The sequence below is a fragment of the Aquarana catesbeiana genome, linkage group LG01, assembly GCF_042186555.1.
Source record: "Aquarana catesbeiana isolate 2022-GZ linkage group LG01, ASM4218655v1, whole genome shotgun sequence".
Lineage (NCBI taxonomy): Eukaryota > Metazoa > Chordata > Amphibia > Anura > Ranidae > Aquarana > Aquarana catesbeiana.
In genome coordinates, this window is record NC_133324.1 from 136,966,579 (window position 1) to 136,991,655 (window position 25,077).

Consider the following 25,077-nt stretch of genomic DNA (forward strand, 5'->3'; position numbering starts at 1 on the left):
AGTGAAGCCTACAGGGCTGCAGGGGCTGATCCTCCCACAGGGGTAATGGCCCATTCAACAAGGGCAGTAGCAACGTCCTGGGCAGAAAGAGCAGGGGCTTCTCCAGGCCGGATCTGTAAAGCGGCCACGTGGACAAGCTTCTCCACCCGCCACTACAGGTTGGACTTGCTATCAGCAGCGGATCAATCGTTTGGCAGGAAGGTCCTGCAGGCGGTGGTCCCACCCTAGAGTAAGTACTCTTTTATCATCTCCAGGTGCTGTCCTGAAAGACGAGGGGAGAAAAACCCTAGTTAGACGTAACGGTATTTCTACGAGTCTTTCAGGACAGCACCGATGACCCGCCCTAATTGGTTTATAAAAATGTGGTGTTATTGCTATGTTCTGCTTATCTAATTTCAGCATGGCTGGAGGTACTCTATGAACAACTGAGGCCATGGTGGAAGTGTCCGGTCTTTAAAGAAAAAACTGACTGCAGTGTTTCCTGGGAAAAGTGGGTGGAGCTGCGCTCTCTCCAGGTGCTGTCCTGAAAGACTCGTAGAAATACCGTTACCGGTAAGTCTAACTAGGGTTTTTCTGTACAACCTCAGTGCTCATACATGGATGTAAATTTAGTCGGTCCCTGCTGAATTTTGATCCATGTATGGCCGGCTTTAGCCAGGTGGTAAATTATTGGCTAAACAGTGACTGCATGCCATCAAATGCAGTCACCATTTGTGTTCGGCACCGTGGCTGATGAATACAATCCATCCACACAGTTTTAATGGGTACATGGATAGGGGACTCTATCAGCCCCTTAGGATGAAGGAGAGAAAAATCGAGCTGTGATAATCTTCAATTTAGAAACTAGATAAAAAAATAAATAAATATATAAAAAAACAAGTCACATGGTTTGCCTAGTACTAAAGTTCTAAATACTCACATGACTCATCTGAACGGATGTTGGGATACTTGTGACATTCGTTGTCCTCTGAGGTGAGAATGACCTGAAGTTGTACTAATCGTCCTGCCCTCGGTTTACCTGCAGGTACATCTTCCAGTCGGACGAAACCAAATATGTAATCAAAGTATCTGAAAACAAACATTGGAAGGTTTAAAATGTGTGCATTCTAAAAAAAAAAAAATAAATAAATAAAAAAGCTGAACTTTTGTGATTTTCTTCTTCTTTTACTGAGATTTTAGTAACGTTCCAATATAACAAGAGAGATAAATCGGTACAAAAAAAAAAAAAAAATTATATTGTACAAATATTACTCCCCAATAGCAAAATGAGAAAGGCAACAGTCTAATACTGTAACAGAATATGGGTAAAACTTACAGATCATCAATTTGGAAGAATAGTTTAAGCATTAAAGCGGGGGTCCACCTATTTTTTTTTTTTTTTTTTTTTTTTTGAGTTAATTCACAAACTTTTCTTCTCAGCATTACATACTCACATATTGTGTGTAATATGTCCACCTGTGTCAGATTTAGTCGGAAAGAATAACTTATATTATTCACTGCAGGCGGTTTCCATCTTCATTGTGGGCATTTGAAGCCCACAAGCATTTATTTCCTGGATGTGGTGAATGCTGTGCTCCCAGCATTCACCGCTCGTTCCCGCACATGCTCAGTGGCATCCTGGGAAGCCTGAGACTAGCTCCCAGGAGTCTGGGAGAGGCTAGAAACACGCCTACTCCCACGGGAGGAGAACCAGGAAGTGCAAAGAAGAATAGAAAAATAAAAGGTAATTACTGCGATTTAAATTTTTTTAAACGGCATGTCAGCACCTAGGCAAGGAAGAGAATACATACAGATATTGTTCAAAATTTGGGTGGAACCCCGCTTTAAGACATAAGGGAGATCGGACCTTTACAATAACCCCTCCATACCGCACATCCCAACCCCAGACAGCTTCACAGACCATGTTCGAGCCTCTCTGGCGAAAAGTGGAATGACCATCTTCCCTGCGGAAGCTTTACAGTCTCTCAACTATCGGATAACGGAAGAGGAGATTTATGAGACTTTGAAACTCTTGCCAAAACAGTAAGGCCCCAGGCCCTGATGGCCTTCCTTATGAATATTACAAGACCTTCCTACCTAGCCTACTCCCACATATGACCCGCTTGTTTAACAGATTTCTGAGCAGACGACATTCCGAGGGACATGCAGGCCTCCCAATTAACATTAATACCCAAACTTGATAAAGACCACATACTGTGTGGGAACTATAGCCCCATACCTCTGTTGAATGCCCCTTTTTTCCTTCGCTCCTTGATCCACAAAGATCAGGTGAGCTTTGTCCCAGGATGTCAGGCAGGAGACAAACACTAGGAGAGTCATCAACTTAATAGACAAAATACTGAAGCACTCATGCCAAGTTTAGACCCTGAGAAAGCCTTTGATAGGCTCAGCTGGCCATTCTTGATCTCAACCTTTGCATATCTGGGCTTCAGGGGGCCATTCCTCCAGGCAATCAGACATCTCTATGCAACCCCATCCGCCGAAGGAAGGAAGCCCAAATACACATACAAAAGTATTCACCCACCTCGGCTTTTTACCTATTTTGTTACATTACAACCTTTAGTTCAATTTTTTTTAATCTGAATTATATGTGATGGATCAGAGCACAATAGTCTAAGTTGGTGAAGTAAAATTAGAAAAATATATACATAAAACTATTTTTCAGAAATAAAAAAAAAAAAAAAAAAAAAAACCTGATAATTGGCATGTGCGTATGTATTCACCCCCTTTGTTATAAAGCGCATAAAAAGCTCTGGTGCAACCAATTACCTTCAGTCATATAATTAGTGAAATGTTGTCCACCTGTGCGCAATCTAAGTGTCACATGATCTGTCATTACATGTACACACCTTTTTGAAAGGCACCAGAGGTTGCAACACCTAAGCAAGAGGCATCACTAACCAAACACTGTCATCAAGACCAAGGAACTCCAAACAAGTAAGGGACAATGTTGTTGAGAAGTATAAGTTAGGATTAGGTTAAAAAAAAAAAAAAAAAAAAAAAAAAAAAAAAAAAAAAAAAAAAAAAAAAAATACATATCCAAATCTCTAGGAGCACCATCAAATCTATCATAACCAAATGGAAAGAACATGGCACAACAGCAAATCTGCCAAGAGACGGCCGCACACCAAAACTCATGGACCGGGCAAGGAGGGCATTAATCAGAGAGGAAGCACAGAGACCTAAGGTAACCCTGGAGGAGCTGCAGAGTTCCACTGCAGAGTTCCACAGCAGAGACTGGAGTATCTGCACATAGGACGGCAATAAGCCGTACGCTCCATAGAGTTGGGCTTTATGGCAGAGTGGCCAGAAGAAAGCCATTACTTTCAGCAAAAAACAAAATGGCACGTTTTGAGTTTGCGAAAAGGCATGTGGGAGACTCCCAAAATGTATGGAGGAAGGTGCTCTGGTCTGACGAGACTAAAACTGAACTTTCTGGCCATCAAAGAAAACGCTATGTCTGATGCAAACCCAACACATAACATCACCCACAGAACACCATCCCCCACAGTGAAACATGGTGGTGGCAGAATCACACTGTGGGGATGTTTTTCAGCAGTCGGGACTGGGAAACTGGTCAAGATGGATGGTGCTAAATACGGGGATATTCTTGAGCAAAATCTGTACCACTCTGTGCGATTTGAGGCTAGGACGGAGGTTCACCTTCCAGCAGGACAATGACCCCAAACACACTGCTAAAGCAACACTTGAGTGGTTTAAGCGGAAAGATGTAAATGTGTTGGAATGGCCTAATCAAAGCCCAGACTCCAATCCAATAGAAAATCTGTGGTCAGACTTAAAGATTGCTGTTCACAAGCGCAAACCATCCAACTTGAAGGAGCTGGAGCAGTTTTGCAAGGAGGAATGGGCAAAAATCCCAGTGGTAAAAGATGTGGCAAGCTCATAGAGACTTATCCAAAGCGACTTGGAGCTGTGATATCCGCAAAAGGTGGCTCTACAAAGTATTGCCTTTAGGGGGGTGAATAGTTATGCACATTGACTTTTTCTGTTATTTTGTCCTATTTGTTGCTTGCTGCACGATAAGATAAAAAAACAAAAACAAACAAAAAAAAAAAAAACCTTCATTTTCCTTGTTTAATTTTTATTTAAATTCATGGCTTGAAATTTAACATGCTGAGTAACACTGGTGCGGTTCCATTCTTAGATACACTTTCATCCATTAGGGATGGACATATAGTCGGTGATTTATATAGAAAACCTACTGACCACAATCAATTGTTGCGGTTTTCTAGTTTTCACCCCCCTGGGGTTTTTAAATCTGTCCCCGTAGTCAATTGAAACTTATAACTAGAATCACTAGCGAAACGGACACTTATAATATTAGATTGAATAAGATGGAAGACTGCAACAGCGAGGGTTATCCTACAGATTTAGTTCATTCTGAACATATCAATATAAACAATGATATTTCATCTACTGAAAACTTGGGTCGCAGAATGCCCTTCACCTCCCAATTTCACCCTTTTTCACATAAGATCAATAACATTGAGAAACATTGGTCTATGTTACAAAGTGCCTATCCTTCAGTTCCTGAATTTAATAATCCCCCATTGCCATCATATCGACGAGGTAGGACGATTTGTGATAAATTGGTGAAATCTGATCAATATTCAATATCAAGCTCCCGGGTAACTTTTTTTAGGTCCTAAAAATACGGGTTCGTTCCCATGCCTTTGTTATATTCAATGCTCAAGCATGATAAAAGGGAAAGGTTTTTCTCACCTTCTCAGGGGCTATGATATTCCGATCAGAGATCACTATACCTGCCAATCGTCCTATGTGGTGTATATTATTAAATGTCCCTGCGGTCTCCTTTATGTGGTGGAGACCACACAGAAGGTCATGGACCGCATAGCCCGTCACAAGTATTCCATCAGGGACAAACTTGTTAAACTCCCCTTAGCTAGACATTTTGTCGAGCAGGGACATAGTGTCAAAATTTAAGGTTTATGGTGATAGACGGTATTTCTAAAAATAGATGAGGAGACCGGGAAATGGCTCTAAGAAAGAGAGAAGTTAGCTGGATTCACCGACTGGACACAATCCAGCCAAAAGGGATTAAACTCAGATTTTGACTTATATTTATTTCTTTGAACATTGTAATGAACTTTTTAATGAATTGTCTCTGGATACATCATATTTATTTATAATGATTATTACATTTGGTCGTTTGTGTGATGCTGGTCGTGTGTGCGATCCTATGCATACTCCGTGTATGGGATTGCATGGATGTACCGGCACAGATGATCGTTTAATGATGGTTACTTTATACATAATTCTTTTTCTTTGTTTATTTGATATATTTTTGTTGATTTTATGTTTATTCAATTCATTTTAGGATTTCCGATTACTATCCTACAAGGTGTGAGCTTTTTTCATTTCCCCTTGTAACCTCTTGACTCCAAGGTCACAGAAAATTAAAATTTAAACTTGATGACATACTTTGATTCTTCAATGGATTGTCTGATTCCAGAGAAACTGTTTGTTCACTTTAATTAATTGGTTAATTGATTATTAGTGGACCATATATATTACTACATTTATGATCATTTGATAGGCATGATTTTCTGAGGAAGGGCACGATCTATAATAGCCCGAAAACATTTATACATCATGTATGCCTGATTTTATGAGGTCATGTTGATGTCTTTTTTCAAATAAAGATAGTTTGTGCAGCAATCCCATTTGAAATTTAAATATATGAAATTTAAATTAAAATCATAGTAACTGATTAAAATTTTCGTGTTCGATTAATCGTTTTTGATTAATTTCGATTATAAACGCACATACAGATCCAACTACTTTTAGCTGATTTAGCACCGTTGTTATGGCAATGGCCAAAGCCGGACATAGCGGGGCATGGCTAGGACGGCACACGTCATAAACTCAGCCGCATCGTGCCCATAATCGCAGCCGCATCGTGCCCATAATCGCAGCCTCACCGTAGCCTGTGCCTGGATTACACAGTCTGCGGGCATCTCCCGCTGTGTGTCACGGAGCTGAGTGTGAACACTTTGGCTGCGCTGTGAGAAAAGTCCCGCCCTCCTCCTAGATGAGCTTGTGTAATAGACAGAACACTGCGTCTATTACACAAGCTGATCTAGGAGGAGGGCGGACTTTTCTCACACTCGGCTCGGAGACACACAGCAGGAGATGCCCGCAAACTGTGTATGACATATAGTAGAGGAGGGAGCGGAGCGCTACAGCCACAGCTTGGCCCTAAGCGGCCCCAGGACAGGCAGCCTACCGATCAAAAAAAATTAATCATTAATTTCAGAGAATTGCAGAGAATATAATTAGATATAGATAATCTCCACACATACAGTGGGGACGGAAAGTATTCAGACCCCCTTAAATTTTTCACTCTTTGTTATATTGCAGCCATTTGCTAAAATCATTTAAGTTCTTTTCCTCATTATACTATTATAATATATGTACACACAGCACCCCATATTGACAGAAATCTGCAAAAATGTCAACAATTCTGTGTTTTTCTGTTAATATGGGGTGCTGTGAGTACAATAATGAGGAAAAAAAATGAACGTGTGTGTATATTTATTTTTTTATTAATATTGTGAAAGAGGTTACGTCAAGTAAATCGATACCCAACATGCTTCAAAATTGCGCCTGCTCGTGGAATGGCGTCAAAATTTGACCGTTAATAGGCGACGTTTAAAAACTTCCACAGGTTACCAGTTTTGAGTTAGAGGAGGTCTTTTGATAGAATTATTGCTCTCGCTCTAATGATCATGGCGATACCTCACATGTGTGGTTTGAACACTGTTTACATATGCAGGCGTGACTTAAGTATGCGTTTGCTTCTGCGCGCAAGCACAGTGGGACAGGGTGCTCTAAATTTTTTATTTTTTCACTCTCCTTTTAAAAAAATTTTGAATCACTTTTATTACTATTACAAGGAATGCAAACACCCCTTGTAATAGAAAAGCATGACAGGACCTCTTTAACCTCTTCAGATCTGCGCTATTGCCAAATGACGGCAACAGCGCGGACCTACATTGCCGGGACGACGTCTATTGTCATCGTCCCGTGCACGAGCGGCGCGCTTGGTGATCACCGAGTCCATGAGACTCGCCTGATCACGGATCAGAGTAAGGGGTCGGTCCCGACCCCTTACCACATGATCAACTGTCAGCCAATGACAGCTGATCATGTGATGTAAACAGAGCCGGTAATTGGCTATTTTTTCTCGTCGCGCTGACAGCGTGAGGAGGAAAAAAAAAGCCGATCACCGGCGGCCGTGAGAGGGACATCAGTCCCGATCACAGCGATCATCAGTGACACCTAGCAATAGGCAGCAGTGCCGCCTACCAGTGCCCACCGTCACCCATCAGTGCCCACAGTGCCACCCATCAGCACCCACAATCAGTGCCACAACAACAGTGCTGCACATCAGTGCCACCCATCTGTGCCGCCTCATCTGTCCCCATCCGTGCATATCAATGGAGAAAAATTAACTGTTTGCAAAATTTTATAACAAACGATGAAACATGTTTTTTTTTTCAAAATTTTCCATCTTTTTTTGTTTGTTTAGCAAAAAATAAAAATCCCAGCTGTGATTAAATACCACTAAAAGAAAGCTCTATTTGTGGGAAAAAAAATAAAAATTTCATTTGGTACAGTGTTGTATGACCACGCAATTGTCATTCAAAGTGCGTCTGCGCTGAAAGCTGAAAATTGGTCTGGGCAGGAGGGGGATTTAGTGCCCAGTAAGCAAGTGGTTAATTTGAGATCTGGGTCAAAAAAACCTCAGATCTCACATTTACACTTAAATGCAAAAAAAAAAAAAAAAAGTGTTTTTCTTCTTTACTAAAAATAAATGTCCTCCTTAAGGCCGTTGAGCACAAGTGACGTTTGACGTCACTTTGGTCATCCAACGTCATTGAGTCGAGTGGGGGCCCATCATTCCCTCACTCAACTCACAGCCTCTGAGGGGAAAGAATCGGATAGTCTCCGCCGCCACCAAAGGAGACGACCATAATGTGGCGGGACGGGGGGGGGGGGTGAGCACCTCTCCTGCCCCCAATTAAATCGGTCTCACAGCGAATCCGCAGCGGAGGCCACTTTTATCTTAAAGAGGACCGCTTGCTGCTTCAGAAAATACCGGGGTTATGGCAGCTATCTGCTGCCATAACCCCGGTATTCTACATCAAAGTACTGACGTACAATGACGGCGGTTTGCGATAAGTGATTAAGCTGTATCACATGGAACCTTTACAGATCTAAAAATCGGAAGGTCATTTGAGAGGGCAAGAAGTGGTCTATCCAGGGCTGCCAAATCCATTAGAATTTGTGAAATTGTGATTTTTCTCTTTTTTTTAATCCGCACCAGTATCAGTGCTTACAATAAATGAAAAAACATTTTTGCAAATCTTCAGCAGTAGATTGTCCTAATCATAAATTAAAGTGTCATTAAACCCACATAAAAAAAAAAAAAAAATTTTTATATGGTATTACATGCTTTTCATACTAAAGCCGGGTTCACAATACCATGCAAGGATTGTGCAGCGATCTCCCCCGCTGAGCTGTTGTGTTCTGACAGGGGGAAGGCCGCCAGATTACTCTGATCATCACGCTCTGCCACGGGCTGAGCGTGCCAATTGCGAGTCAGTCGGCTGCTGGTTTTCCAGCATGCACGGCCGGCTTCTAACAGACAGACCAACATACACACAGGCAGAACGTCGGCCATTTTTTTTTGAACCAGCAAATGTCCCCTGACATTCTGCCCGTGTGTATGGGACCTGATTGATCCTGCTGTTCATGTCCCCAATTCAGCTAGGGATTTTGCAGTTGCAACTCTGCACATGCTCAGATTTCAGCGAGTTTCCATGTTGGGCATTTCCTCCCCATCATAATCAGCAGTCCATGTGACTATAGAGTCACACATGTGGGTGTATACATAGTGGTAAGTGACAGCCAACTCCCTCCCTCCTCCATGTCCACAAGCTAAACACAAAGGCTGGCAGAATATTACACATTGATTGATGGAGGCTTTGCCTCCCTCTTATTCTAGGTCACAGGCTAGAGGGGCGTTATACAGGCTGTGACTGACAGGAATCCACCCACACTGAAATTCCAGGGAAAAAATAAAATCTACCATTGCTTTTATTCGTACAAGTAATCACCTTTGATATTAGGCCCTCACACACTGATCTGGTGCGTTTCTCCCCCAATGTGGGTGCAGCACAGTGTATCCCTGGTTTTAAAACAGGTTAGCTGTTTGCCATAGACTATTATGTCCTGCGGTTTTGATTCACTTTCTGAAGTGCCCCAAAAGTCCTGCATGCAAGTTTTGGTGTGCTTTCCGAAAGCGCACCAAAACCACGGGACATAATAGAGGTCTATGCCAAGGCACACCCGTGCTATGAGATAAGCGCAGCAGATTAGTGTGAAAGGGGCCTTATGTGCTATCCTTAAGCTCACCACACACGTTGCAGTAAGATTATACAACCTCCTTTAGATCTACCGACTCTGTAGTACAAGGGGCCGCCTGATTGGCTAGAATAGATAGATCTTCTAAAAATTGAGCATATAAAGATTGCATGGTAAGATTGTAACATGTATTTATTACTGTATATTGCAAACATATCTCATTATCCTGGAATTCTGCATAGCCCTGGTGTGTCTGCTCTCAGGCCAACAATGCTCGATTCTCGCTGATAAATGTTACTTCCTGCCAGTGTTGTCCCCTGCATCTCTTTTCCTGTCCTGGTGACACATGTACACCTGGAACAACCATCCTCATTTATGATGAAGCTCTGACAGTGCGTGTGTAAACAGCTCCCATCAGGATGAAAGCTGACAATCTTTTGCCTTGAAAGCTCACATCCGAGGAGGTTCTACATCACTTCCAGCAGCAACACAAAAGCTACGGTTTAACCCACCAGCCACCCAATATAATGATCTGCCAGGGAATTGTGGTCACGTTACCGGGATACATAAACTTCAAAAAAGGTATTTAAAGTAATTTTTCTAATCATTTGGAAGTTGAGATTTCACAAAAACATTAACTTTCACTGCCACGGCTTTTTTTTTTTTTTTTATAAAACATTTTAGGCCTGAAGATTACTTAAAACCCCCAAAACATTTTCTGAGAGCTAGAGCAGGGGTCTCTAAGCTTTGTCAGCAAAGGGTCAGTTTACTATCCTTCTGACTCTAGGGGGGACAAATCATGGTGAGTGGAAGTAGAAAAATGTCCTGGCGTCAGGAGTAAACACTGCCTCAAACTTGGTGGGAGTAAAAAGATTACATAGAACACGTAGTCAGTAGGAGGAGGAATAATGCCCCATCTGTGGTATCAGTGGGAGGATTAGTTCCTCATACCTATGGGAGTAATAGTGCCACAAGGGCTGGATAAAAGCAAACAAACGACCGCTTCTGGCTTACAGGCCGCATTTTGGAGACCACTGCCCTTTAGGTCACACAATATTAGCATAAAAATATAGAAGGTGAGCTTGCATCACATAAATAGAAACCAAACATGTCAAGCCTTAAAACTGCCTGCACCCAGGAAACAATGACAAACTTGGATACCTTACATTTTCCATAGGCGATGCTTAAAGAGGAGGTCCAGCATGGGTGAAAAAAAGGTTAAAAGCCAGCAGCCACAAATACTGTAGCTGCTGGCTTTTAAAATTAGGGCGCTTACCCGTCCAGGGAGCGCACGATGCCAGCATCCCAGCCAATCTTTGGATCGACTCCTGGGTGCTGGCACCGCCATTCCTTGTAAGGGAACTGGCTTCACTCCTGCTCCCCTACTGCACATGTGCAAAGCAGGCTGCGCTTTCTATTTGGCCTGGTGGAGAGGGAAGGAGGAGGGTGGGTGAACTTAACGGCCTCCTTCCCCACTTCTGGAGACGGGACAGGTCCCCCATCCCCCCTGAAAAGGTGACAACTAGGCCTCACTTGGCAACATCCTGGGAGTATTCCAGTCAGGCTTCATAAGGTATGTAAATGACCTACACCTATAGCAAGGGTATTCATCTTTAGTCAGAGCTGCACAGTTTGTTTTAATCTACAAACATCCCTTACCTGCATAGGTAGTTTTTTGTAAAGGTGAACTATCCTTTTAAAGCGGGGTTCCACTCAAATTTTTAACTTTTTAACTTAATCTTACCCCCTTCAGTTAATTGCATAGATGTTCAAATGCCGCACGAAATTTTTTTTTATCGCTGTAATTACCTTTATATTGTACTTTATTGTGGCACTTCCTGTCTCTCCTCCCATGGGAGTAGGCGTGTTTATTGCCTTTCCCCGGCGCCGCACTGTCTCCTGGGAGCTTAGTGTCAGGCTTCCCAAGATTCAGTGCGGAAACTATGATCATGCTTGTGAACAAGCTGTGAATGAACAGCATTCACCGCATTCAGGAAATCAATGCTTGTGGGCTTCACATGCCCACAAGCAAGATGGAAACAGCCAGCACCACATTTTTTAAAGTTATTCTTCAGTACGAAAACTGACAGAGGCAGAAATATTACACCCAAACTCTGAGTATTATTTTGGGGTTAGCAAAGTGTCTCAATGACCTAAAAAAAAAAAAAAATAAATAAAGATTGGTCGTCGGACTCCCGCTTTAAGGACTGTAGTTTACTGGCATTTCAAACACCAAATGCTTGTAACCGCAGTAAGCCACGTTTATAAGGGCTAGTTTACACTTGCTTCAAAACAAGGCTGCGGACAAGCTTTGTTAAGGCTCTCTGAATGCCAAAGCCCCCGTCACTAAATAAAATGGTTAGCTTAGTTTCCTGTGTACACATTGCGTTTGCTTTATAAATTATACAATATAATATATAATATATAATATATATACATATAAATTATTATAAAGCATGCTGAAGCGGTAGGCGCTTTAACCACTTAAGGATCCAACCTCAGATTTGTTGTTAAAAAGTTTATTTGCTAAAAAATTATGTTGAATTATGTTGAACCCCCAAACATTACACTTTTTTTTCGAACACCCTAGAGAATAAAATGGCGGTCATTGCAATACTTTGTCACACCGTATTTGCGCAGCAGTCTTACAAGGGCACTTTTTTTGGGAAAAAATACACTTTTTTGAATAAAAAAAAAAAAAATACAACAGTAAAGTTAGCCCAATTTTCTTTTTATATTGTGAAAGATAATGTTACGCCGAGTAAATTGATACCCAACATGTCACACTACAAAATTGCACCCGCTCGTGGAATGGCGACAAACTTTTACCCTCAAAAATCTACATAGGCGACGTTTAAAAAAAATTCTACACGTTGCATGTTTTGAGTTACAGAGGAGGTCTAGGGCTAGAATTATTGCTCTCGCTCTACCGATCGCAGCGATACCTCACATATGTGGTTTGAACACATTTTTCATATGCGGGTGCTACTCACACATGCGTTCGCTTCTGCACGCAAGCTTGTCAGGACGGGCTGCGTTTCAAAAAAAAAAAAATTTCTCACTTATTTATATATTTTACCTTTTTTTTATTTTTACACTGTTTTTACACGGTTTAGAAAAAAAAAAAAAAGTCACTTTTATTCCTATTACAAGGAATGTAAACATCCCTTGTAATAGAAAAAAGCATGACAGGACCTCTTAAATATGAGATCTGAGGTCAAAAAGACTTCAGATCTCATATTTACACCAACATGAAAAAAAAAAAAAAAAAAAAAAAAAATGGCCCTTTAAGAGCTATGGGTGGAAGTGATGTTTTGATGTCGCTTCTGCCCTGCAGTGTCATGGAGACGGGTTGGGGCCATCTTCCCCTCACTTGTCTCCATGCCAAACAGGAGAGAAGACCCGATCGCCTCCACCACTGCCGACGGCTCCGGTAAGCGGCGGGGGGCACCGGAGCACGGCGGGAGGGGGGGGCCCCTCTCTCCTGCCGCCGATAAAAGTGATCTTGCGGCGAATCCGCAGAGAACACTTTTATCTTGTAGCGGACTGCCCACTGAAGAAGAAACCGGGGTTATGGCAACTAGCTGCTGCCATAACAACGATATCCTCCCTTCAAAAAAAAAAAAAAAAAAAAAAAACTGCGGCGGGCGGTCCGTAACTGGTTAATGCGTGTTGAAGCCAAAGCAAGTGTAAATGAGCCCTAAAAGTTTTTAAAGGGGAAAAAAGTTCAGATACATTTTTAAACAAGCACAAATTTCACCACATGCTGTTGCCTGCATCAATAGAGGTGTCCAGTAGAGATGGACTCTGGTCCTCTCACGCGATTTTCTACGTCTTTGGAGCCTCAGCAACATCAGCATATCCTCCTCACACATGCTCATGATGCTCCATAGTGAGGAAAAAAAAAAAAAAAAAAAAAAAAAAAAAACGAAGTTACTTACTGGTAACGTTCTTTCCCAGTCTTTCAGGACAGCCACCTGAGAGACCTTGGCTCCTCCCCTCTGTAGGAAACACCTGCGCCAGCTTTCTTATAAATTTCCTCCTCCCCTGCTGGCTCCTCAGTTCTTTGAAGAGCACCTCCAGTTTGCTGGGGAGACACAAGAACATATGATACACATAATCAACTATATCACATTTCCTGTAAGGAAATCTTTATTTCTCAGTATACATTTGGGTGGGTATCCGGCTGTCCTGAAAGACTCTGGGAAAGAACGTTACCAGTAAGTAACTTCGTTTTTCCCCTAATCGTCTTTCAGGACAGCCACCTGAGAGGATAACCGAGCACTTACCCTTAGGGCGGGACCACAGCTTGTAGGACTTTGCGTCCAAAGGTCTGATCCTTGGCTGACCACAGGTCCACTCTATAATGTTTTACAAACGTGGCGAAGCTGGACCAGGTTGCCGCCTTACAAATTTGTTCTGGCGTTGCTCCAGCTCTCTCTGCCTGTGACGCTGCCATTGACCTTGTGGAGTGTGCCCTGATTCCGTCTGGGATCTGCATGCCCCTTAGTTCGTACGCCTGTTCAATGGCGTTTCTAAGCCACCTGGCTATGGTGCTTCTTGAAGCCTTATGCCCTTGCCTAGCTCCAGAAATTAAAATAAATAACGAATCCGTTTTTCTAAGCGTTTTTGTTACCTCTAAAATAATGTAAGACGCATCTCCTGACGTCTAAATTATGAAACTTTATTTCCTGTTCTTTCGAAGGATTTGAACAAAATGAGGGTAACACTATGTCTTGGTCTCGGTGAAACTTCGAGGCCACTTTGGGCAGAAATCCCAGATCCATTTTAAAGACTATTCGATCCGGGAAAAATCTGACAAAAGGGAGGTCTAATCGATAGGGCTCCTATCTCGCAGACCCTTTTGGCTGTAGTGATCGCTACCAAAAAGATTGCTTTCAGTGTCAGCATCTTTAGGCTGCAATCCTTTAAAGGTTCAAAGGGTTCTGCTGTCATAGTTTCCAGCACTAATGACAGGTCCCATTTTGGAAAGGCTGAACTCTGTATCGGTTTCTGCCTGCTCACGGATCTAAAAAGTCTGATTATCCATGGATTTGCTGCTAAGCGTTTTTCTTGGTAAACTGACAGTGCGGACACCTGGCTCTTTAGTGTACTGAGACTTAGGCCTTTATCTACACCACTCTGTAGAAATTCTAAGACTGCCATTGAGCTTTGTGTTTTGAAATTGTTTTCTGCACACCATCTGCTAAAGCATTTCCATACTTTTTGATATATAATCTGCGTCTCAACCTTCCTGCTTTTCAGCAGTGTCTCTATTAAGCGGATTGAGAACCCTTTTGCTTTTAGCAGCTGCTCCTCAGATACCAGGCGGCTAAATTCCACCTTCCTACCTGGGGACAGTACACTGGGCCCTGCGAAAGTAGGTCTTTTTGGACTGGTAACAACCAGGGGGGCTCTATGGTGAGTTCTTTGAGCATAGAGAACCACGGTCTCCTGGGCCAGTGAGGTGCTATGAGAATCAGAGATGTGTTCTCTGTACGCAACTTTCTTATCACCGCTGGTATTAACACCGGTGGGGGAAAAGCATAACATGTCTTGAACGTCCAATTTTGTGCTAATGCATCTACCCCGAGAGCTCCATCTTCTCTTTTCAGGGAAAAGAATGCTTGAACTCTCCTGTTTTCTCTTGACGCAAATAAGTCCACCTGAGGTGTTCCCCATTTCTCTGTAATCTGCTGGAATACCTCCTGTTTTAGCACCCAATCGCCTTCTCTCACTTGCTTTCTGCTGAGGAATTCTGCCACTTTGTTTAAATCCCCTTTTAAGTGGACTGCTGATAACGAGAGTATGTTTTCCTCTCCCCAGCTCAGGATTTCCTTTGCTAAAGACCACAGGGCTCCGCTTCTGGTTCCCCCTTGTCTGTTTATGTAGGCGATTACCGATGAGTTGTCGGACCTGACCTGCACATGATGTCCCTTCAACTCTTTGCGGAAGGATTGAAGCGCAAACCATACTGCCTTCAACTCCTTCCAATTGGACGACTTCGTCCTCTCCTCCTTTCCCCAAGTCCCTTGTGAGATTTGGGAGTTTAAATGTGCTCCCCACCCTACCCCACTTGCATCTGTGGTTAGAGTTTGGGAAATAGGTAGGATCCATAACCTTCCTTTGTTTACATTTTCTGCTTTCCTCCACCACCATAGGGTCTTTTTTACCCCTGCTGGTATAAACACTTGTGTGTCCAGTGATTCCTGCTTGTGATCCCATATCTTTAATAGGAACATCTGAAATGGCCGAAAATGTAGACTTGCCCACTGTACCGCTGGAATTGCTGATGTTAGTAATCCCAACGTTGACATGGCTTTCCTTACCGAACATGGTAGATTGGTCTGTATTCTTTTTATTTCTCTCTGAATTTTCTCTATCTTCTCCTTGGGTAGGAATATTCTTTGTTGCACTGAATCTATTATATACCCCAAATATTTTATTTGTTGAGTGGGTTGTAGATTGGATTTTTCTACATTTATCAACCAACCTAGACTTTCCAGGAATTTCCGTGTGTATTCTAGGTTTTCTAGCAATCTCCTGGGGGAGTCTGCAAAAAGGAGAAGGTCGTCTAAATAGGCAATGATGGATATGCCTTTTAGTCGCAATGGTGCCAGAGCTTCTGCCAGAATTTTTGTAAAAATTCTCGGTGAGGAAGAGAGGCCGAAGGGTAGCGCTCTGAATTGAAGGTGTAGAATTTCTTTCCCTGTTTCTATTGCTAGTCTTAGAAACTTCTGGCAACTTTGGTGTATGGGTATGTGCAGATACGCATCTTTTAAATCCAGGGAGACCATATAACAGCTTGGTGGTAACAGGGCCTTCACTGAGTATATGGAATCCATTCTGAATCTTTTGTAAGTTATGGATAGATTTAAGGGTTTGAGGTTGAGGATTGGTCTGACCTTTCCTGAGGGTTTTTGTACTCCAAATATATGGGAGTAAAAACCCTGCCCTTTTTCTTCTCTTGGGACCTTGATTATTACACCTTGTTTTTTGAGATCCGTTATGGCACTCATTAACCCTCTGGCTTTCCCTCTGTTTTTTGGAAGCCTGGTGGTGTAAAATCTGTTTGGGGGTGAACTTGAAAATTCCAGGTAATACCCCTCCTTTGTTGTTCTTAAAATAAACTGACTGGAGGATATCTCTTCCCATTGCGGGAGGAAGGCCCCCAGTCTTCCTCCTACTGGGACTACTTTGTCATTGTTTATTTTTGGCTTGTTCAGGAGGACGAAAAATCGCTCCTCCCTTGCCTTTCCCTCTCTGGACCCAAGGTCTTTTCTGGTTTTCTGCCTTGGGTGTAGAGAAACGGGATCTTGTGTCCCCTCTCTGCTTCCTCTTATTCTGGTATGGCTGACTCCAGGTTGCTTTCCGTTTCAGCGGAAACGCCTTCTTTTTATCCGCTGTACGGTCCAGCACTTCTTCTAAACCTGGCCCAAACAGCAGGTCCCCTGTGAAGGGGATCCCGCAAAGCTTGGCTTTAGATGCGCAATCACCTTGCCATGTTTTTAACCAAAGGGCCCTCCGTGTGGAGTTAGTTAGTGCCGAAGATCTGGCTGCCATGCGTACCAGTTCTGCTGATGCATCTGCGATATACGCGATGCCTCGCAGAAGAGTGGGAAAAGAGGATAAAATCTGCTCTTTTGCAGTTCCTTCCTCGATGTGTGCCTGAATCTGGTTCAACCAGAACTCAACATTTCTGGCCACTACCGTGACTGCCATGGCTGGCTTTAGGCTTCCCACTGTGGAGTCCCATGACTTTCTTAACAGGGAGTCCATCCTCTTATCCATTGCTTCAGATAAGACCCCCATGTCCTCAAAAGCTAGATCCGTATGTCTCGATACTTGTGAGAACGCCGCATCTAGCTTCGGGTTTTTATTCCATATTGATGATTTGTCATCTGAAAATGGAAACCATCTCTTTAAAGCTTTCGAAAAGAATGGCTTTCTTTCTGGTTCTTGCCACTCTTTTTTAATTGCCTCCACTAAGACGTCATGAACGGGAAAATTTCTCTTTTCCTGTTCCCCTAAACCCACATACATTTGATCATGTAGGGATAAAGGTTTTTTCTCAGTCTGTATACCTAATGTGGTATGAATGGCTCCCAGAAGATGGTCAACTTCTTCCAATGAGAGTTTGTACCTGGAGGGTTTTCTGGAATCCCCTTCCAGGGCCTCTCCTTCTGATTCTTGGGAGCCAGACGCTGCGCTGTCAGGCTCCTCGTCTGCCTCCTCCCTAGGGGCTGATGCAGTGCCTGCACTAGTGGAAGGTAGTGCTTGTACTTTTGGTTTTGTTTGTACTGTAGCAGGGGCAGTCTGCAGCTGTGGGATCTGAAACCCTTCAAAGAAGGTTTTAAAGGATTCAAATGTATTTGATAATTCTTTAACAGAAGCTGCTAAATCACTGCCCTGCTCAGTGGAATGTTCCTGCACCAACTTGCAAATACATTCTTTACACAATGCTTTCCCCCAGGAATCTTTAAGTGTATTTTTACAGGAAGGGCAGGCAGGCCAGGGAGGTTCCACACTAGGTCCCCCTTACCTTAACATGGCTGGAGCTGGTCTCTGCTGGAGCTGCAGTCTGGTCTCTACCTTCTGCGTCCGACATTTTGGTGTCACCACCGGAGCCTTTGCTGTCTCTACAGCATGTGCGGCTCCTCTCCAGCCTCTGCCTGGCTCCTTTTCATGATTCGCGGCCGGAACCGGAAGCCGCGAACCCGGAAGTGCACGCCCCTCCGCCGGACATGACGTCACTCGTCACAGGCGCTGTGCGGTCCCAATACCCGGCGTGATTACACTGCCAGTGCTTACACGCTGCTTGAGGGTATGGGACGGCTCGGCCTGCACCTCCTGCTACCGCTCTCGGATATTGAAAAGGGAGCCCCCCCGACCTCCATCTGCACTCAGGGATGTGGGGGTGACAATCCTCCTCCAGGTTAGTTGTTTGCCTGGACTGCCCAAGGAGCCTCTGCTCCTTTTTAGGACAACTGCCTGAGCCTCCCGACTCTCCTGGCTTGGCTCCTGTGGTGTCTCCCTTCTGGAGGAAACACAAATAACTGAGGAGCCAGCAGGGGAGGAGGAAATTTATAAGAAAGCTGGCGCAGGTGTTTCCTACAGAGGGGAGGAGCCAAGGTCTCTCAGGTGGCTGTCCTGAAAGACGATTAGGGGAAAAAACAAGACAGCCATCTACAAGCACACTGCTCTCTGCTGCTGCTCTCTTCTCACAGAATGGCTGAAATAGTTAATAATTTACTTATTTTTCATGCATTGTGGGCATCTGAGAGGGTCTCCTGAGGTTCTCTTTAAAAATGCTTCCAACCTCAAATGCTCATAACCGCTGCTAAACTCGCATAAACACAGTATGGAAAAGCTCCAAAAATGGACATCTTTCAATGTCAGTTTCCAGCATTCAGAAAAGGTTTTTACCTGCCCTGTGTACAAGATCTCTTAAAAGCGCCTACAGGTCAACAATTTAGCATTAACCATGAAAAATGAGCCTAAGAAATCTTGCTCTCAAAAATAGGAACGTTGATCTGGGATTGATGTTGCTGCAGCACACACCATTTTCGAGCCTGATCCAGGAATGTGTCTCATGGGAAGATTAACATTAATATGTATGTGGCAGTGGGGCCCAAAATATATATTTTTTTTTAGGGGATTTTAAGTGCTTGGGTGTAACTTTCTTTTAGGCCCCATTCACACGGGCTTTCCGGTCAGGTCCGCCTGACAGTTTTTCAGGCGGGCCCGATCGGACACTCCATTCGCCCCTATGGAGTTGCAGATGTCAGCACTAACATGTCCGCTGACACCCGCTGCTATGTAATCTGATCCTGTCCGCCAAGACCAGACAGATTGAGACCCTAGTTTCCATCCGTCTAGCTGATTGGATGAAAACAGACAGGCGGTCCGTTTTCATCTGATCTCCCCAGGAGAGCAGGACTCTGTTATGTCAGTCTCTGCACAGTGAGCGGAGACGGACCTGTAATCCGGATCGATCCCCCACTGAGCAAAGAAGTCTGACGGGCGGACTGCCCGTGTGAAAGAGCCCTTACACTTTCTCCCCCCCACAAAAAAAAAAAAAAAACCCTTTAGTTTTTAATCACATTAGGGGTCTCTAACGAAACTTTAGGGGACTTTGACCCTTGAAATCCAACCTGCCCTTCAATGAACGTGACAGCTGAACCTGGAAGTGACGTAATATCTTATAAGAACCTGGAAGCAAAGTGTAAGAGATCATTGAACGGATTTCAGCCTTCCATTACTTTCACTGGGACTGCTGCCCACAGCTAATCTCTGGGAACACTTGCTAGTACTCCTGCATGTAATCACTAACAGCCCCATTTGCAAGTGTGACTGGGGCCTTATAGCACAGAATGGTCTCTTCTACTATAAAGAACCCGCCTGCTCACAATTTCTTATTTTAGTCCCCATTCACACTGTTGTGGTGCAGGATTTACAGTGATTCCTGTGCGTTGCCCCGCACCACATCACAATCACACTCACACATGTTCACGCAAACCGCAGCGGGTGTCAATGTTAATTGAATAGGAAAGCGGTGCGATTTCCATCTGAATCAGATGCGGTTTGCTGTACCACAATAGTGTGAACTGGGATTCAGTTTCATTAACACTTCACGTATTCTACTCTGTACCCTGACCAAGGTGTGTCACTTCTGTGGCAGGTTAAGCAAATAAAGCCAGTAAACTATTACTTACTGCAAACACCTGGAGATTTCGCAACCCACTGAAGGCTGTAAAGCAGTAAGTCAAGTGACAGAAAACAGAGAAGCCTTTTTTCACCACCCCTTTTCAGTACAGTGCATCCGGAAAGTATTCACAGCACTTCACTTTTTCCACATTTTGTTATGTTACAGCCTTTTTCCAAAATGGATGAAATGTATTTTCCTCAAAATTCTAATTTCTGCAATACAATACCCCATAATGACAATGTGAAAGAAGTTTGTTTGAAACTTTTGCAAATTTATCCCGGGTTCACACCTATGCGAATTAGATGTGCGTTTCCCCACATCTAATTCGCATAGTAGGAGAATGTGACCGGCTCCCTATGGAGCCGGTTCACATATCACCGGGGCGGCTGCGGAGCGCACTGCACAAAAACGCTGTGCGTCCTTGGCTCAGTTTCAGGGCCGAATTCAGGCATAGAATCGGCCCCGATTCCTCCCTGAAAGGGGAACAGGGACGCACAGCGCTCCTGTGCGATCCGCAGCCTGTTCTAGTGTGAACCCAGGCTCAGGCCCCTTTCCCACGGGCGCCTCCACCTAATTGAATTCGCTTGCTCAGCTCCGCTGAGCAAGCGGATGACAAGTCCGTCTCAGCTCACTGTGCAGGGTGGACATGGTCCCGCTCTCCGCTATGGGGAAATAGGGTGAAAACAGGCCGCTAGTCTATTAATATCTGAACCTATTCGCCAGACAGATGAAAAATAGGACCACCATCCGTCTGGATTTTGCGGGCAGGATCGGATAGCATCACGGACTGTGCAAAATGTAGCATTTCATTTGGAAATCAAGGTCCGAGTCTGGAGGAAGAGTGGAGAGGCACAGAATCCAAGTTGCATGAGGTCCTGTTTCCACAGTCAGTGATGATTTGGGGAGCCATGTCATCTGCTGGTGATGGCCCACTGTGTTTTAGCAAGTCCATCGATCAGGAAATTCTAGATCGCTTCATGCCTCTCTCTGCTGACCAGCTTTATGGAGATGCTGATTTCATTTTCCAGCAGGACTTGGCACCTGCCCACACTGCCAAAATACCAATACCTGGTTTAATGATCATGGTATTACTGTGCTTGATTGACCAGCAAACTCGCCTGACCTAAACCCCATAGGGAATCTGTGGGGTATTGTCAAGAGAAAGACGAGAGACACCAGACCCAACAATGCAGACGAGCTGAAGGCCGCTATCAAAGCAACCTGGGCTTCCATAACACCTCAGCAGTGCTACAGGCTGATCACCTCCATGCCACACAGCATTGATGCAAAAGGAGCCATGACCAAGTATTGAGTGCATACTATACTGTACATGGACATACTTTTCAGTAAGACAACATTTTTGTATTAAAAATAGTTTATTTGTCTTATGTAATAATCTAATTTTATGAGATACTGAATTTGGGGTTTTCACTAGCTGTAAGCCATAATCATCAAAATGAAAAGAAATGCTTGAAATTTATAACTGTGTGTAACAACTATATAAATTTTACTTTTTTTTACTGAAATAAGTTAACTTTTTGATGATCTTCTAATTTCAGGAGTTGCACCTGTAAATGTTTTTTTTCCCCCCCATTTTCTATTTAATAAATTTGCAAGGATTTCAAACTTCCTTCACGTTGTTATGGGGGTTTGTAGAATTTTGAGGAAAATAATAATGAACTTCATTGATTTTGGAATAAGGCTATAACAAAACTAAAAAGGAAGAGAAATTGAAGTGCTGTGAATACTTTCCGGATGCACTGTAGCTTATACTGGATGTGGGTTCTAACACTTCACTTGTGACCAGCTGAACAGCAAAATCATCTGATCACACAGACCAATGGAAAGGCCCACATAGTTTGATGACAGTTACGGTTGATTGGACTTTTATGTCTGTACAACAGGAAGGACGAGTTTTTTTACATCAGGGCCTGGAGATGTAGAACAATACTAACTGTCATGTGACATGTAGGGAAATTACGCTGTACTGAGTGTGACTCTATGCTTGAGGTCGGGTCACATGCTCTTGTTAGATGGAGAAGCAAAAATGTCATCTAGCAGCAATTCTAGAACTACAAGTCTTGTGCTGAGAAAACAACCATCACAGAACAATCTAGTTTTTTTGAATGAACCTGGCACTGGGGAAAAACAGAATGCACACACTGGAGCACAATATAACTGGCGTGGGAGAGCTGCAAATGCTGGAGAAAAAAAAAAAAAGTCAACTTGTACATTTAACGTCGAGGAAAGGGCACATGATGCTTCTGCTGTGATTTGTCCACAGAAGAGAAGCCAACCAGCAGGTGCTGGCCAATGGAGGTCCACCGGCACCCGCCAACCATCAAGGAGAGACACAGGATGGAGCTCCACCTATGTAAATGCATTTTGGACATGTTTGCTGATGCCAGGCTTACCAACCGCTCCGTGTCTGCTACTCCTCTGTCAAGCCCTCCACTGTCTTTCACTCACCCAACGAATTAAAGTGGTCGTGCAGCTCTAGAGCGCATATAAATAAATATAATATGTTGACATGTGTGATGCTGTTTTAGCCTAGGTTCACATATGTGCGATGCGGGAACTAGCGTGATTACAGCGCTGGTTCCCGCATTGCATCTTTCCCGCAGGCGTTCACACTGGCCTCTGCAAACCGCTGCAGGTGTCAATGCATTGCTAATGACACCCCCAGATCGGTTCACAGATCGCAGTGCGCGCCGTGAACTTTCACATGAATCAGATTGCATGCATGGGTGTTCCGATTCTAGTGCAGCGAAAAAAAAACAGTCCCTGCACTATTTGAGGAATCCAATGTGAGTTCAGCCATACAACTGTATGGCTGAACTCGCACCGCACAGACATTGCATGTGATCGGAACCTGTGGTGCGATGCGTATCACATGCGATGTCTGAGATCGCACATATGTGAACCTAAGCATAATGTTACATTTTGAAAGAAGCTGGATGCCAGTAATGGGAAGGTAGCAGAGGCCATGTGCTGCTCAGGGCTAAACCTTTAGGCTTTCAAAATTAAACATGCAAACAGCATTACAGATGTCAACATATTATTTATATACGCTCACATTATTGCTAAAATTACTGTTAAATTCAAGATGTAGCTGGGTGTAGCAAGAGGTCTGCTGCCGCCTGCTAAATGTAGGTGTTCTGTCAGTATGGGAAACCTGGTAGCAGTGGACACATGCGCAGCTGACAGAATGTCACTTCTGTTACTTAATCTGATGGGTCGCTAATTCTGACAGAACACTGGCACTTACAGATGCCTCTAAGGTGTTGGTTTTCCATTGTATGGATTCTTTTGCTATCACCTCAGCTAGTAACACTTTCTAAAATGCACTGTTAATGCCATAAAAGTTTGTGTTGCATTTACATTGACATTAATAGAGGCGTCTGGGGGTATGGTAAGCCCTGGTTCAGACCAATACATACACTTTTGTATGCACCTCCCCTGTAGGGCAGACAATTCTTGTCAAGGTGGTGCCCTACCAGTGAAAAAAACTTAAGCAAAGATGTCCCTGACCCATTTTATTACAAAAAAATAAAAAATAAAAATTGCAAGGCACCAAATTGCACGGTGCTGAGGCGCTACGTGGTTTGGTGTGGCGATGCTAGTGTGAGTGTGATGCCGCATACACATGGTCGGATTTTCCAATGGGAAATGTTCGATGGGAGCTCGCAGTTGTAAATTCCGACTGTGTGTAGGATCCATTGGACATTTTCCGTCGAAATTTCCAACAAACAAAATTTGAGATCTGGATCTCAAATTTTCCGACAACGAAATCCGTTGTAAATTCTGATCGTGTGTACACAAGTCCGACGCACAAAGTTCCACGCATGCTCGGAATCAAGCAGAAGAGCCACACTGGCTATTGAACTTCATTTTTCTCAGCTCGTCGTACGTGTTGTACATCACCGCGTTCTTGGCGATCGGAATTTCCAACAAGATTTGTGTGACCGTGTGTATGCAAGACAAGTTTGAGCCAACATTCGTTGGAAAAAAAAACCATGGATTTTGTTGTCAGAATGTGCGATCATGTGTACAGGGCATAAGTGTGAGTGTGTTGAGAATTAGTGACACCCCTGCACAACTGTTAAAGAGCAATATGTGTCTGTGAAGGTTGGAGTGCATGCAATTATGAGTGCATTCCCAGCCTGTACTGGTGTGAACCTGGCCTAATGCCAGCCGAATGCTGCATTTCGGCTAAATTTTGGAGTGGTGCAACATAAAGCGACACAAATTTGACCAATACCATCCTCTGCAATGTACACAACTGACACCGTGCGATAGCCGGTGTTCATGGGGCTTTAAGGTGAAAAATATAAAATATATGGGGGGGGGGGAGGTGATCACACATATATATTGGGGAGGTGATGACACATATACCCCCCTCCGATCACACATCTCACCCCCTATGTACAGTACACCGGACCCCCCTCCGATCACACATCTCTCCCCCTATGTACAGTACACCGGACCCCCCTCCGATCACACATCTCTCCCCCTATGTACAGTACACCGGACCCCCCTCCGATCACACATCTCACCCCCTATGTACAGTACACCGGACCCCCCTCCGATCACACATCTCACCCCCTATGTACAGTACACCGGACCCCCCTCCGATCACACATCTCACCCCCTATGTACAGTACACCGGACCCCCCTCCGATCACACATCTCACCCCCTATGTACAGTACACCGGACCCCCCTCCGATCACACATCTCACCCCCTATGTACAGTACACCGGACCCCCCTCCGATCACACATCTCACCCCCTATGTACAGTACACCGGACCCCCCTCCGATCACACATCTCACCCCCTATGTACAGTACACCGGACCCCCCTCCGATCACACATCTCACCCCCTATGTACAGTACACCGGACCCCCCTCCGATCACACATCTCACCCCCTATGTACAGTACACCGGACCCCCCTCCGAT

General features: G+C 44.0%; 1 protein-coding gene across 2 annotated transcripts in view; it reads right to left on the reverse strand.

Annotated features, from left to right (window-relative positions):
• Window positions 1–25,077, reverse strand: part of LOC141134736 (beta-hexosaminidase subunit beta-like) — a gene marked incomplete in the record, with an annotated part of 76,174 nt that overhangs the window by 42,084 nt on the left and 9,013 nt on the right. For both annotated transcript variants that reach the window (XM_073624183.1, XM_073624175.1), the window contains 1 exon segment: window positions 920–1,068. In XM_073624183.1, the coding sequence (XP_073480284.1) occupies window positions 920–1,068 (149 nt within the window).